At 45.4% G+C, this 14121-nt stretch overlaps 1 protein-coding gene across 1 annotated transcript in view; it reads right to left on the bottom strand.

The window, feature by feature from the left end:
• Nucleotides 1–595: 595 nt before the first annotated feature.
• LOC120029127 (glutamate receptor ionotropic, kainate 4-like) overlaps nucleotides 596–14121 on the bottom strand; it is a 177163-nt gene continuing 163637 nt past the window's right edge. The window contains exons 14-20 of the mRNA XM_038974436.1: nucleotides 9114–9223; nucleotides 7971–8144; nucleotides 6913–7078; nucleotides 5907–6132; nucleotides 5150–5278; nucleotides 2739–2857; nucleotides 596–997 (exon numbers count right to left, since the gene is read on the bottom strand). Of these exons, the coding sequence (XP_038830364.1) occupies nucleotides 596–997; nucleotides 2739–2857; nucleotides 5150–5278; nucleotides 5907–6132; nucleotides 6913–7078; nucleotides 7971–8144; nucleotides 9114–9223 (1326 nt within the window). The remainder of the gene's footprint in view (nucleotides 998–2738; nucleotides 2858–5149; nucleotides 5279–5906; nucleotides 6133–6912; nucleotides 7079–7970; nucleotides 8145–9113; nucleotides 9224–14121) is intronic.

Below are 14121 nucleotides of genomic sequence, written 5' to 3'. Positions count from 1 at the left end.
ATGTGTTCTCTGTTTGTAGCTCTGAAAAGGCAATAATGTACACACTCGGGAAAATAAAACATCGTATCGTCTCAGAGAACAATAGAATGGTAACAATATGATCAATATCAAGAACACAACAAAAGGAGAAATAATTTAAAAACAGATCAACAATTAGCACAATGAGTGACAGAAAATACTGCATAGTACAAATGCCCCATAACCTGTGACCTTCACATCCTAGACAGGGCATAGGGCCTTCGAGACAGACAGCCCATACAGAGAGGTCGTGTCCCCTCTCACGGACTTCCTCTGGTAGTCTCTATGAACATGTCCATCGGCAGTTCCATCTCTAAGCCCAGGGCATCATTCCAGAGCTCAAAGATCCCTTCCATGGGGGACGTGCTCAAAATATCCACATCCAAAGCCCTAGCCGCTGTCCTCCAAAATCAAACGCACCAGGTCCAAAGCAGCTCCTGTCACAGTACCACATGACATTCCCATGATGCTCCCTGTTGTCCCTGTGGAGGGGTGCCTACTGGGTACAGTAGTACAGTGGGTGTGTGGTGGTCTAGGTAGGTAAAGGGGTTGTCTAGGTCAAGGGGGTGCTTCCTTGTTATTCGGGTTCGCTACTGTTGGTCGTTTTCTCCCACTCTATGCTCTCCTCGCTGTGAGTGGGCGAGGCTCCGTGGCTGGGGCCGCCCCCGGGACGCACGCCGCGCAGCCCCTGGAAGCGCCGGCACTCGGGGCAGATGCGGATGTGGCTGCAGCCCCGAGCCACCAGAGCTGCCTCCTGCGCCAGTCTGTGGGAGAAGGGCTCAGAGAGGGGCAGGCCGGCGGCAGCGCCACACAGCTTGCCATTGCTCAGGCTGACAGCAGCAGCCCGCGCTCGGCGCTCCTCCAGGGGTAGGGGGCGAGGACGGAGCATGGTCGTCCCCCGCCGACGCCTCAGCTGTAGGCTGTCCCGGCACAGGACGATCCCCTGGAGCTCCCGTAGCATCTCCTCACACACCGACAGCTGCAACACACACAGGGAGAGAGAGGCTGGGAGATCTCACTGACACACTGCAAGATCAGAGACTGACGGGCAGGCTGACTTTAAAAGTATTTTGGATAATAGACATAATACAACAAAAGGATATCACTTGAAAGCATTAATTAAAACGCTTGTTTCCAAAGTGGTCCTCCGACTGACAGACACCATGCAGGACAGACAACAGCTACACAAATAGGATAGAATGGGATGTACTGGACATTTTAAGTCTGACAATATCTAACAAAGGGAACTTAATATTAAGTTTGTTGAGAAAATATCACATACAATGAAATTCAAAACTATTCTGTGCTGCCAACTTTGTGGGAACAGTTTGGGGAAGGCCTTTTCCTGTTTCAGCATGAAAATGCCCCCATGCACAAAGCGAGGTCCATAAAGAAATGGTTTGTCGAGATCGGTGTGGAAGAACTTGACTGGCCTGCACAGAGCCCTGACCTCAACCCCATCGAACACCTTTGGGATGAATTGGAACACCGACTGCGGGCCTAATCACCCAACATCAGTGCCCAACCTCACTAATGCTCTTGTGGCTGAATGGAAGAAAGTCCCTGCAGCAATGTTCCAACATCTAGTGGAAAGCCTTCCCAGAAGAGTGGAGGCTGTTATAGCAACAAAGTGGGGACCAACTCCATATTAATACCCATGATTTTGGAAAGAGATGTTCGACAAGCAGGTGTTCACATACTTTTGGTCATGTAGTGTTTTCCTTTAACATTCTTATATATGATATGAAATTATTGTGAAAAACTGGTTACATTATACATTTTGCCATTCTCATCCCCATAACATAAGACAAATCCCTGCATTTCCTTTATTGCGTTAAATGGGTGTTACTGTATCTGTTTGTGCTGGTTTGTCTCCTCTCTGTCTTCCTCTCCCAATGATATCACACAGTGTCAGTGTGGACTAGACTAAGTCAGGGTGAGGAGAACAGGCATGATAATCACACATCACAGTTAGCTGTAGTCACACAGTACATCTTTCTAACTGTGTTGGCCATGGCATCTCCCTTTGTGCAATGTCATAGAAGGGAACAAGCTTACAGAGGCACTGCGTGGGCTATGAGCCGTGCCATTATAACTGACAAAAATCAAACAAGCCATTCCAAATACGCACTTAGATAGATAGACAGCTTGTACGCACACACTAATTTGATCGTTTCCTAGTCCCCCCAAAAATAAGTCAGGTGGCTTTTCTGTACACAGGCTGGTTTATTTAGATATATATTGTTATATCACAGTGTTGTATCGGGAACAAATCCAATTGAAAACAGTCATATTTCGTAAAGAAAAACATTACAGAAAAATACAGCAGAAACTGAAATGAAATCATTTCCAAACCATGAAACTACGTCTCATTCAAAGCGGGCTGATTTTTAGGTTGTTCAAGAATAAAAGCACAGCATTTACAGTCACATTCACTACCAGTGGAGACAGCTGAGGTCTACTACATAAAGGCATGTAGATAGATAGTGTATGTGAGGTGTTATCTTTGGCAAAGGTCTTGGAGGCAAGTAAAAAGGAATGGCGCCCACTTGGCAAGGGGCTGGCAGGGATAGGAAGCTATGTGCTTCACCCTGTGCGAGGCAGCATAGTGGGGCTCGTGGGGCTTGCTGCTTCTGGAGTTGAACTGGGTCTGGGAGAAGAGCGCATCAGGGCGGGGAGAGGGAGACAAAGCAGATGCAGGTAAAATAGCCCTCTCTCACCTCTGTTCCGGGCGTCTGCCGCAGAAACCACATAAACTCCAGCACCGCCATAAAGATAGCCACCAGGAGACCGCACACCAGCACCACGAAGATACCGCCTATGTTTTCCATGCCTAGTCCTGGGAGGCAGGGAGAGAGAGAGGGCGAGAGAGAGAAAGAAAGAATGAAAGAGGGAAAGAGTAAAAAAAAAATAAAACAGAAATACCTTATTCACATAAGTATCCAGACCCTTTGCTAGACTTGAAACTGCGCTCAGGTGCATCCTGTTTCCATTGATCATCCTTGAGCTGTTTCTACAACTTGATTGGAGTCCACCTGTGGTAAATTCAATTGATGTGACATTATTTGGAAAGGCATCACACCTGTCTATATAAGGTCCCACAGTTGACAGTGCATGTCAGAACAAAAACCAAGTCATGAGGTAGAAGAAATTGTCCATAGAGCTCCGAGACAGGATTGTGTTGAGGCACAGATCTGGGAAGGGGTACCAAAACATGTCAAAAGTTTGGACACACCTACTCAAGGGTTTTTCTTTATTTTACTATTTTCTACATTGTAGAATAATAGTGAAGACATCAAAACTATGAAATAACACATATGGAATCATGTAGAAACACAAAGGTGTTAAACAAATCAAGTTCTTCAAAGTAGCCACCCTTTGCCTTGATGACAGCTTTGCACACTCTTGGCATTCTCTCAACCAGCTTCATGAGGTAGACACCTGGAATGCATTTCAATTAACAGGTGTGCCTTGAGAAATTTGTGGTATTTCTTTCTTCTTAATGCGGTTGAGCCAATCAGTTGTGTTGTTACAAGGTAGGGGTGGTATACAGAAGACAGCCCTATTTGGTAAAAGACCAAGTCCATATTATGGCAAGAACAGCTCAAATAAGCAAAGAGAAATGACAGTCCATCATTACCTTAAGACATGAAGGTCAGTCATTTCAAGAACTTTGAAAGTTTCTTCAAGTGCAGTCGCAAAAACCATCCAGCACTATGTTGAAACTGGCTCTCATGAGGACCGCCACAGGAAAGGAAGACCCAGAGTTCATTGGAGTTACCAGCCTCAGAAATTGCAGCCTAAATAAATGCTTCACAGAGTTCAAGTAACAGAAACATCTCAACATCAACTGTTCAGAGGAGACTGCGTGAATCAGGCCTTCATGGTCAAATTGCTGCAAAGAAACCACTACTAAAGGACACCAACAATAAGAAGAGACTTGCTTGGGCCAATAAACAAGAGCAATGGACATTGGACTGGTGGAAATCTGTCCTTTGGTCTGATGAGAGACTATCATTTGTTTTTCAACAGGACAATGACCCAAAACACCTCCAGGCTGTGTAAGGCCTATTTAACCAAGAAGAAGAGTGATGGAGTGCTGCAGCAGATGACCTGGCCTTTACAATCACCCGACCTCGACCCAATTGAGATGGTTTGGGATGAGTTGTACCGCAGAGTGAAGGAAAAGCACACAACAAGTGCTCAGCATATGTGGGAACTCCTTCAAGACTGTTGGAAAAGCACTCCAGGTGAAGCTGGTTGAGAGAATGCCAAGAGTGTGCAAAGCTGTCATCAAGGCAAAGGGTGGAAACGTTAAAGAATATAAAAATATATATATTTTGATTTGTTTAACACTTTTTTGGTTACTACATGATTCCATACGTGTTATTTCATAGTTTTGATGTCTTCACTATTATTCTACAATGTAGAAAAAAGTAAAAATAAAGAAAAACCATTGAATGAGTAGGTGTGTCCAAACTTTTGACTGGTATTATATGTAAATGTGATATTTCATTAAAAACAAATTTGCTTTGTCATTATGGGATATTGTGTGTAGATTGAGCAGGAAAAAACAATTTAATATATTTAAGAATAAGGCTGTAACGTAACAAAATGTGGAAAAAGTCAAGGGGTCTGAATACTTTCTGAATGCACTGTATATACACACCCACGCCCACACACACACATACTTTATTTGAATCCACCAATCAAATTGACAAAAAAAGGATCCAAACATTTCAAAGGTCCCTGTATGCATGGCACTCAAGGGTACAGAAAGCACCTCCTTCTCCATACAGCGAGGCTGCCCACAGCTGAAACAAAGCAGTACCTAGCCAATTGCTTTGCCCTAGTTTTTGTCAGACCCACAATCTGGAGGCCACGCGCTGCAATCCTGTGTACGTGACTGCCAAATATCAGCGCCACCACCTTGCACCTACACCCGAGGCTGTGATTTAAGCAGTATTTAAACGCACACACGCATACGCACACACACACACACACCACAGTCAGCATCACAGTGACCCTGACACTTAACCAGTCTAAATAGGGTGAGTAAGATGAAAGGGGGAGGACAAGGGGGAAGGATGGATGGATAGAGAGAGAATGAAAGATGGAGGGGTAATGGCACCTTTGGCACGGTGATCCTCCTCCTTTGGACACTTGCCACCATCCCACCATTTCCTCTTCAAGATCTCTAGACGGTTGTCTTCTTGCAGCTTGAGGATGGCAAGGTCAAACTCATCCCGGTACACTGACCCTGAGGAGGAACAGCCGAATGTACAGAGGGTCACAGGCCTGCAAAGACCATCTCGTCAGTGAGTGAACATATAGTTGCATTCCTGGGAGGTTTCCTGTAGCATGTGTTTCTATGCATTATGATGAGTGCAGTTTACAGGAAGTGCTAGTCTATATGTGTGTGCGTAAACGTAACCTTCCTATGACCTATGATTTGCATATCCCACACTGTATTCTAAGGCAGTGTTTCTCAATTTGAATAAATACTGGTAAGGGTTCAGGCTAGGGGTTTCCGAGGACCGGTTTGGGTAACACTTTTCAAAGACAAAGAACCAATGCGGTTGTTGGTTTGACTTTGAACAATGCAATATAGATTATTCAAGCAAACTTCAGTCCATACCACTTGTCATGGACTGAAACTGAGGTAGTGACAGCACTTCCTTTTCATAAACACTGCACTAAGGACAGAGAGCAGAGAAAGCCCATACGTTTGGCAAAAAGATGCCCGCTTTAGTTAGCGTCGTGTAAATGATGTCTCTTCTCTTACTCACTGCAATGCCGATGTATCCAGCAGGCCTATCTGGGTGAGGTCACAGTTGATACTCTCTCCTCCTGCCCACCTTCTCCTCCATCCCCTTCTCTCCACTTACCCACTGGCATACCGATGCCGTAGCCCTTGGTGTCCAGCAGACCTCCTATCTGGGTGAGGTTACAGTTGCGCTGCCGGTAGTACTCGTTCATGGTGCTCTCTAGCAGGTAGGCGTAGTTGGAGTTGACCACGCGGGCGATGCCCTCCTCCGTGCTCTTCACAAACACACTGGGCTGCTTGGAGTGCATGAAGTTCCACATGCGCTGGTACGTCTGGTAGCGCGAGTTCTATGACACAGGGGGACATATCATAGAAGCACGGTCAGATTTTAATTGTTGAATTTTTTATTTAACCTTTATTTAACTAGGCAAGTCAATTAAATAGTCACTTATTTACAATGACGGCCTACTACGGCCAAATCCGGACGACGCTGGGGCCAATTGTGCGCCGCCGTTATGGGACTCCCAATCACAGCCGGATGTGATACAGCCTGGATTCAAACCAGGTACTATAGTGACACCTCTTGCACTGAGATGCAGTGCCTTAGACCGCTGCGCCACTCGGGAGCCTGATCTGGTCTGATCTGAGGGCTAAGGGCATGCGTTGTGCTCTGGAGCACAAAAGAGGCCCCATAGGAATCTAAAGGAGAGAGAGGAGCTCCCTCTCTCTGACTCTCTCTCTCTCTTTCTGTCTTTGTCTCTGTCTTTCTCTCTTGGTCCCTCTCTCTGTCTTTCTTCGGCTCTCTCTGACTTTCTCTCCCCATTTCTCTTTCTCTTTGACAGGTGAAAGCCTGCTTTGTGGCTAACTACATAGACAGACAGGGAAAGTCAGCGGCTGACCCACACTGCCTATCTCTCCAGGTGCAGCACTGAGTTTGCCTTCAGGGGGAAGAGGATATTGACAATCAGACAGGAAACAGATAAGTCATGGTCAGTGGAGATGGAGAGGGGGACAGACAGTGAGGTGACAGGGTCTAAGATAAGATCAGTGACAGGTCATCTATTATAGTGGAGGGGGCCGTGTGTGTGTGGTATGTGTGTGCGTGTCCGTGTGTGTGTGCCCTTCACCTGGAAGAAGGTCATGGTGGAGCCCCCGTGCATGGTGCCGTACTCGATGGCCGTCTGGTCAGCCAGGTCGTCCACTGACTCAATGGGCACCTCCATCCTCTGGACAGTGAGGAAGGCAGCCAGGTTGGCCGTGTAGGACGAGATGATGATCAGGGTGAACGCCCACCTGGAGGGACAGCGGGAGCAGCAGTCAGACATACCGACTGGGACCACCTCAGAGGTACAGCATCAGCTATAGACTCACACAGACTACCTCAGAGGTACAGTATCAGCTATAGACTCACACAGACTACCTCAGAGGTACAGTATCAGCTATAGACTCACACAGACTACCTCAGAGGTACAGTATCAGGTATAGACTCACACAGACTACATCAGAGGTACAGTATCAGCTATAGACTCACACAGACTACCTCAGAGGTACAGTATCAGCTATAGACTCACACAGACTACCTCAGAGGTACAGTATCAGCTATAGACTCACACAGACTACCTCAGTGTCTACCAGGTATACCGTGCCTTCTGTCACCCTGAAAATGGCACAGGGATGCTGAAACGTTGGTGTTTTCTGACCCAATAAATGAATGGGAGGTTATACACATAGAGTGTGCGACTCTTTGTTTTTATAGCATACCAGGTATAGACTCACACACAGACTACCTCAGCGGTACGGTATCAGGTATAGTATCAGACTCTGCGTTTTTTCCATGACCACGTGACCTGAATAGGAAATACTCAGGGCCAAGATGGCAGGCTAATTGGAGCAGCGGCACACAAATCACATGATCAAAATGTTGCTTTGATACTCCTGAAACTGCTGTAGAGAGGTCAAGGCCACAGGCTACGGTACGGTTCAGGTCTGCAAGATAGTGTGGGAAGCTTCTAGACAGATACGTATGCAGTATGTATACAAGTGTCTAAGTGTGACTGAGTGTGTGCACTATTACCCTATTCACACTACTGCGCCAAACCGAGCGGTACCTTGGTTATACATCCACCATAGTTGCTGGAACTGTGCTGGAAAGGATCAAGTGAGAATCATTTTTTATTGTACTCACCATACTCCACTGACGCAGCGCGTGGAGAGGGCGCGGGGGGCGATGGTGGACCCCTGCTGCATGAACCCCCCCACGGGGAACCAGAAACTGTTGCCCAGCGAGTATTGGTTGATGAGGAGGTTACAGCGCCCCTTCAGGCAGGGGTGGGGATTGTACCACTCGTAGGGGGTGAGTCTAAACAGACACACAGACACACACGCATGAGCGCAGGCACGCAGTGAGAGAGATTAGAGGGGGAAGCAACAACTTAAACAGTCAGCGAAGCACAAAGTAATCTTGAATCCCATGAGGTGGTGTAAGGTGTTTTTCAGTACCTCTGGGTCAGCTGGTGTACACTCCCATACACCTGCTGCTGTCTGCTGTGAGTGAAAGCAGCCTTACAAGCTACTAAATATGCTGTATGGAGCAGACCATTGAGCTGCCATGACAGCTTCCGGTATATTACCGTGTTTGTAGGATGATCCAAGTTCTAAAAACCTGTAATTCATTTAATGCATGCATCGACCACAGGCAAATCTTCAAGGGGAAAACATAATGCAGAGCGGTACAAGGGTAACGCATTGTATTTAGCTTCCTTCAACATACAAACGAGTAAAGAATAATTGACCTTTGGCAACCCCTCCTCTCAGAATGTCTCCTTACAGCTGTTGTCGCTGTCACTTTTCAGTGGGAGGTTGTTTTTTGTATTGTTGCTTTTTAAATGTACCAAATGTTTCTTTCAGGTACAGTCACATGACATCAACATTTAATCAAGACGGTTCCACTTCCATCAACTTTCAAAATCATCACCTTTCAAAATGAGAAAGATGTCTGTCCCCCCCACACTCTTTTTTCACAGAAATGAAATGACTTATTTACACAATAAATACATACATACATTATGACATCAAGGGGTTGTTGCCTGCTACCAAATAATCTCTCCTTCCTCCTGAAGTGTGCACTCGTTCACTACTCCATGGGCTATATGGAATGTCCATATACCAGTCATTTCCTTAAAAATCCATGAACAAGTGCACAATTCGGGAGAACGGAGAGACCATTGGGACGCAACACACGTGCCTCGTTGTAATGCGTATGACGTGTCAGTTCCTCCAAAGCACCAGTAGATGTCAATGTGGAGCTGAGAGGAGTTGGAGGACTCACCTGGCTACCAGAAAGAGCACACAGCTGACTGCCAGGTAGGCTAGCAGCATGAAGAGCCACACCCCGGGAGAGAAAGGGTCTAGGAAGGAGAAGTAGCCAGGTCTGCGCCCCTACAACACGCGCACATGGAGAGAGAGAGAGAGAGAGGTGGGTTAGCTGCATTACATATACACAGATACACCCTAAACCAATACATCTGTCACAGATGAATCCCTATGACCGAGCGTTCCTGTGTTTTCTCTGACTGAGACTCCGAGACATGGAGCCATATGCCTCGGGTCTAGATATACTACTGGGAGATTATCAGCCTGGGTTTTATATAGAGCTAATTCATACTGCTTAATTATCTAGCACCGATGGCCATTGTCCACAAAATGAAACCAATTACGTTTGAAATAGAGCTCTGGAAAATGCATGGTTGAAATTGACCCACAGAAGGCCAGCGCAGTAGCTAGGGGCAATTACATTATCTTCAATGGAGATGTAGAAACTCAAACCAGTGCAGTCCATCAAAGACAAGAACTGTAAGGAAGGACCTGGTGTTTTCAGGGGCAACAGCACAGCTACGTAGGTTATTGGATGAACTTTAAGTGGTCAAACAGCTTATTGTAAGAGTAGGCCGACATATTCTTAACACAGTGAGGCCACATTTGATATGTAACATGTATCATCGATACACCAAAACTACAATCCCCTTGATAATAAGCAATACAACATGCATGCAATACAAATGCTCCCTCCCCCCCAAAAAAATATATTGCATGTGCGGCGAGGGGATAGGATTTAAAGGTCATCAAACAATTCTAAATGATGAATTAATGCGCAATTAGGCCTGGATGAGGCCGGATATTCATTAATGTGTCTGTAATCACTCCCGTATTAGTGTAATTGAGCAACATAGGAGTGGAGCTGGAGATTTCTAATTATAGTAGAGAGAATTAGGACTGCCTGAAGAGCCTAATGCTACCAGCTGATGGAGGCCTGCCTTCTGAAAATTATCCATTTACGGTGCCAGCATTCAATGTACTCTCTGATAAGGGACTCTGTAACGGTACTCAAACTGGTCAGAGGCCATTATAGGTGTCGGAGAGAGTCTTGAATCGAGAAACGGTAGTGGGTGTGAGTCTATTTTGAGGGTGTGACCGCCGGGTTCAAACCCGGGTCTCCTGCATGCCACAAGACTGTGTTAGCCCACTGAGTTAACGCCTAGGCATTGTAAACCACCTCCGTTACAAAGGCAGGACGTACAGTAAAAAGTCATGCCGGTAACAGTGCAACGCAGTGACAACTCCTGCAAAATAAGAAAGTATACGGCGGAAAAAGTAACTAGGTGAAGGTTGTGCTGACACGATCCAATCTGGTGCCAATTGAAGTGAGCGTTTTGTTTACATCGCTACTCTATTTAATTCCCTGTTTAGTTGCCACTAAGAGACCATTAAGAAAGAGCAGAGCTGTTGAGGAAACAGCACAACACCAGCAGATGGTGTCGTGAAAAGATCAGAGAGAGGGAGAAATAGAGAGGGCTGGATGGAGGGGGAGAGAGGGAGAAATAGAGAGGGCTGGATGGAGGGGGAGAGAGGGAGAAATAGAGAGGGCTGGATGGAGAGGGAGAGGGAGAGGGGGGGAGGGAGATCATGAGAGGAAGAGGAAGAGGGAGAGAGGAAGAGAAAGTGAGATGGGACATGCTGTTCACTAATCTCTACTGTGATATGAATGTTTAAGGAGGTGGAGAGGACATTGGGCTGTGTGATATTTCAGTAACACGAAGAAGTGAGCTCAACTTTCAAGAAGTAAGGTTAGTACATAGAACAAAAACATAGCCACACCTGAAGTAAGGCAAACAGTTTGCCTAGGAGAATCAAAAATGAAAGGCCAGAGTCAAAGGGACTATGTTACACCTTGAAAGTGATATAGTAGTGCGTTTCTATTCTCTTGGCATTTCTATCAAGTGTGGCTCGGCCAACCATTCTATTTGCTTGTGTAAAGCCACTGAGCATTTTCTCCTCTTGTCCTGTATTTAACAGTAGCTCATTCTCTGTGGCCCTCCAGACAGCTCAGCACAGCAGTGTTAATACCCCTTAACGAGCAGCTCAACCGGGCAGTTGAGCTAGTGTTGACAACCAATTCCAAATGAAATGAAACATATTCATTTTGTTTGGCATATTCTTTTAGTTAAAGGATCACGTGATTTTCATTATCGGACTAAAACACCCATTCAAATATGGCTGAAAAGCAGGAAGTGAATGTGAGCAAAACCGAACGTCATTTCTACACATTTTTTGTACTAATTATGTGCGCATTGGGAAATGACAAGGTTGTAAAATGTTGCCGACCTCTAAAACACCATTTAAGAATGATACTAAGATATTGTTGTTATCCAATTTTATGCTCTATCGGGCGGTTGAGTTGCCCATTAAAGGAATGCTATAAAGTCTAAACTAGTAATAATGGACAATAGAGAAATATTATGAGACTTCGTCTGTGCAAATACAGAAATCCTTTCATACCCATATCATTATTTACTGTCTGCCTGTTATCTTAAATATGTTTCACAATATCATTCAGTGCATGTTACCGGTATTTTACTGGTATTCTAAGCATATAAACTGTAAATGTGTGAATTTACATGCAGTTGAATATTCATTTTTGGACACAAATGTATCATATTTTATGCATATTTGATATCAGTCCCTCATTTAACTAGGCCTATCTTCCATCAAAAGTAAATGAAGCAGATATAAAGTCAATTAATGTATCATCTTTTTATGATGTAAAAAGTCTATGCAAATTCCAATACAAATTTAATTTACTCTAATGTTTGCGATGCATTATTTATCGAGGTTCATGTCATGCAAACAAAAATTAGCAATTTATGGCCTATATTGAGGCTAAATACACATATTTTGCAGAACAATACTTATCCTGATATTTTTTTCTTGGTATGCCAGTTAAAGGGTTAGGTTGTTATTCTGTGTGTGTGTGTGTACTGGGTGATGGAGGGAGGGAGGGAGGTAGGGATGGCAAGGTGTGATCGTACATTTGTTTCTTCTCAAATAGGAGAGAGAACCCCCTCAGGCTGTCAGGAAGCCCTCTGAGGTGCCAGTCATCTGCACTGATCTGTAGTGAAGGTGGGCATCACGACTGGTGAAGGCAGCTACGAGCACAACAGGTCTTTTTTTGGTAAAACTTTACTTGAAGCCTTCAGGTATAATGGTTTATTCCTTGTTATATGCAAGTATGCGCCTATGATTTATTAAGCGGATTATAATATGTAATGGCTCAATTTTTTTTGCTCAGGACTGTTACCACTTGACTACAGGCTCTAAACTGTACAACAGGTCTCTGACTGTACTCATGACTGTATCCATGCATGCATGGCACTCTGACTATAGAGTGTAGTTATCATCATCATCCCATCAAATGGAGAACCGGGGGAGGCGCCGGTTGTGACAACTGCCTCATTGCCCGTGTTGGTTTTACAAGCAAATCCAAACAATCCGAAATGAAGCGTTATACAAACCCCTCTCCCCGTGGGCTCCACTTTGTGTTAAGTGGCGGGGTATAAGACCTTTAGCACGTCGTTTCTAAACCCAGAGGCGCAACGTCGCGAGACTTCCGGGAACGCTTACGAAGCAGACCGAGCAGACCGGGCCGGGGTTTGATAAGTCAATGAGAGAAGTGAGAACTTCATCCTTAGTTGTTACATTTCTCAAAATCTAAAGGCACAACCTGGATTCGAGCCAATGCCTTAAGTAGTTGAACTTGTTATTACTCCAACCTCGTGAAAGTGACAAACTGACACGTTTTCATTTTTGTCAAAAACAACTTCATATCAAAAGGAGTGCCTTTGATTTGACGACCTGCGCAAGTGCAGTTCGAAACGAGACGACCGATAGACCCGATAGACGTGTTTCTGCGCATGAGCTTAGCTAGCCAATGTCCACATGACAATGTCCACATGACATCGTCTACAAGTGTGATCGGGGATTTCTATTGGAGAAAATTTCTATTGCAGTTTCTTCCTATCTTCATACTGTACCGTCTTTGCCTTTCGTGAGTGAGGTCACGTTCAAGGATTTCACCAACATATCTTCCTCCCTCCCTTTATTGTCATTCCCCACGCATTCAACCTGGGAGGGAGGTGTGACTGCACTACAGAAACACACGGCGTGAAGGAGAGTAACCCGTTTCGTTTCAAACGCCAGCCCCCTTGAGAGATGCATGCCAATTTGTGGTCCGCCACTCACATCGCTGTTATTATGGTCTCTGTGACTACGGAGGTGGAGGTGTTCTGTTTATGTGGCGAGAGGGAGAGGGCTGCTGATTGGCCTGCCGTCCCAGATTCCCTCAGTGCTCTCTCTCGCGGGATGTCTGGGGCAGCTGAGAGGGAGAGGGCAGGCGGGGAAGATGGAGGTTGGGGCGAGATTGGAGGGGGACAGACACACACAATCAGGATCCCAGTGCCACACTCCCACAGGGCAGCTTGTGAATGTGACACCACTCCCCTCTATACCAACCCTCTAATTAACTTGTGGGTCTAATTAGGTTTCTAATCTCCATACGCACCCTCAATACTCTTTTTCTCGTTCTCTCTCTCTCCGTCTTTACTACTACTACTACTACTAGGAATGAGGGATTGGTGGAAAGACGTCCTCAGAACATAGACGTAGGGGATTATGAGAAAGGGTGTTTGATGAAACAAGTGTACAGATTGGTGGAGTGGTCAGTCTCGGAGTATACTCCAACATGGGAGAGACGAAGGACTTAGGGTAATCAAAAGAGGACCATCCCAAAACACTTTATGAAACCAGTTAATCAAGATAAGCAAAAAGAGATTAAGAACACACAGGGGTGCACTGTGGACAGAAAGAGATTAAACATTTTCCATTGTTATTGATCAGGCTGAGAATTTCAATTTAAGTCTGAAATAAGTAGCGGGGCCCTTGTAGAAATCACAGCATCAGAAATCAATAGCTAGTGGATTAAACCTAAACAAGTGCAGTCACAG

The sequence above is a fragment of the Salvelinus namaycush genome, chromosome 34 (assembly GCF_016432855.1).
Source record: "Salvelinus namaycush isolate Seneca chromosome 34, SaNama_1.0, whole genome shotgun sequence".
NCBI lineage: Eukaryota > Metazoa > Chordata > Actinopteri > Salmoniformes > Salmonidae > Salvelinus > Salvelinus namaycush.
Note: the sequence above shows the minus strand (reverse complement) of the source record. Positions and strands in the feature narration are given on the sequence as shown.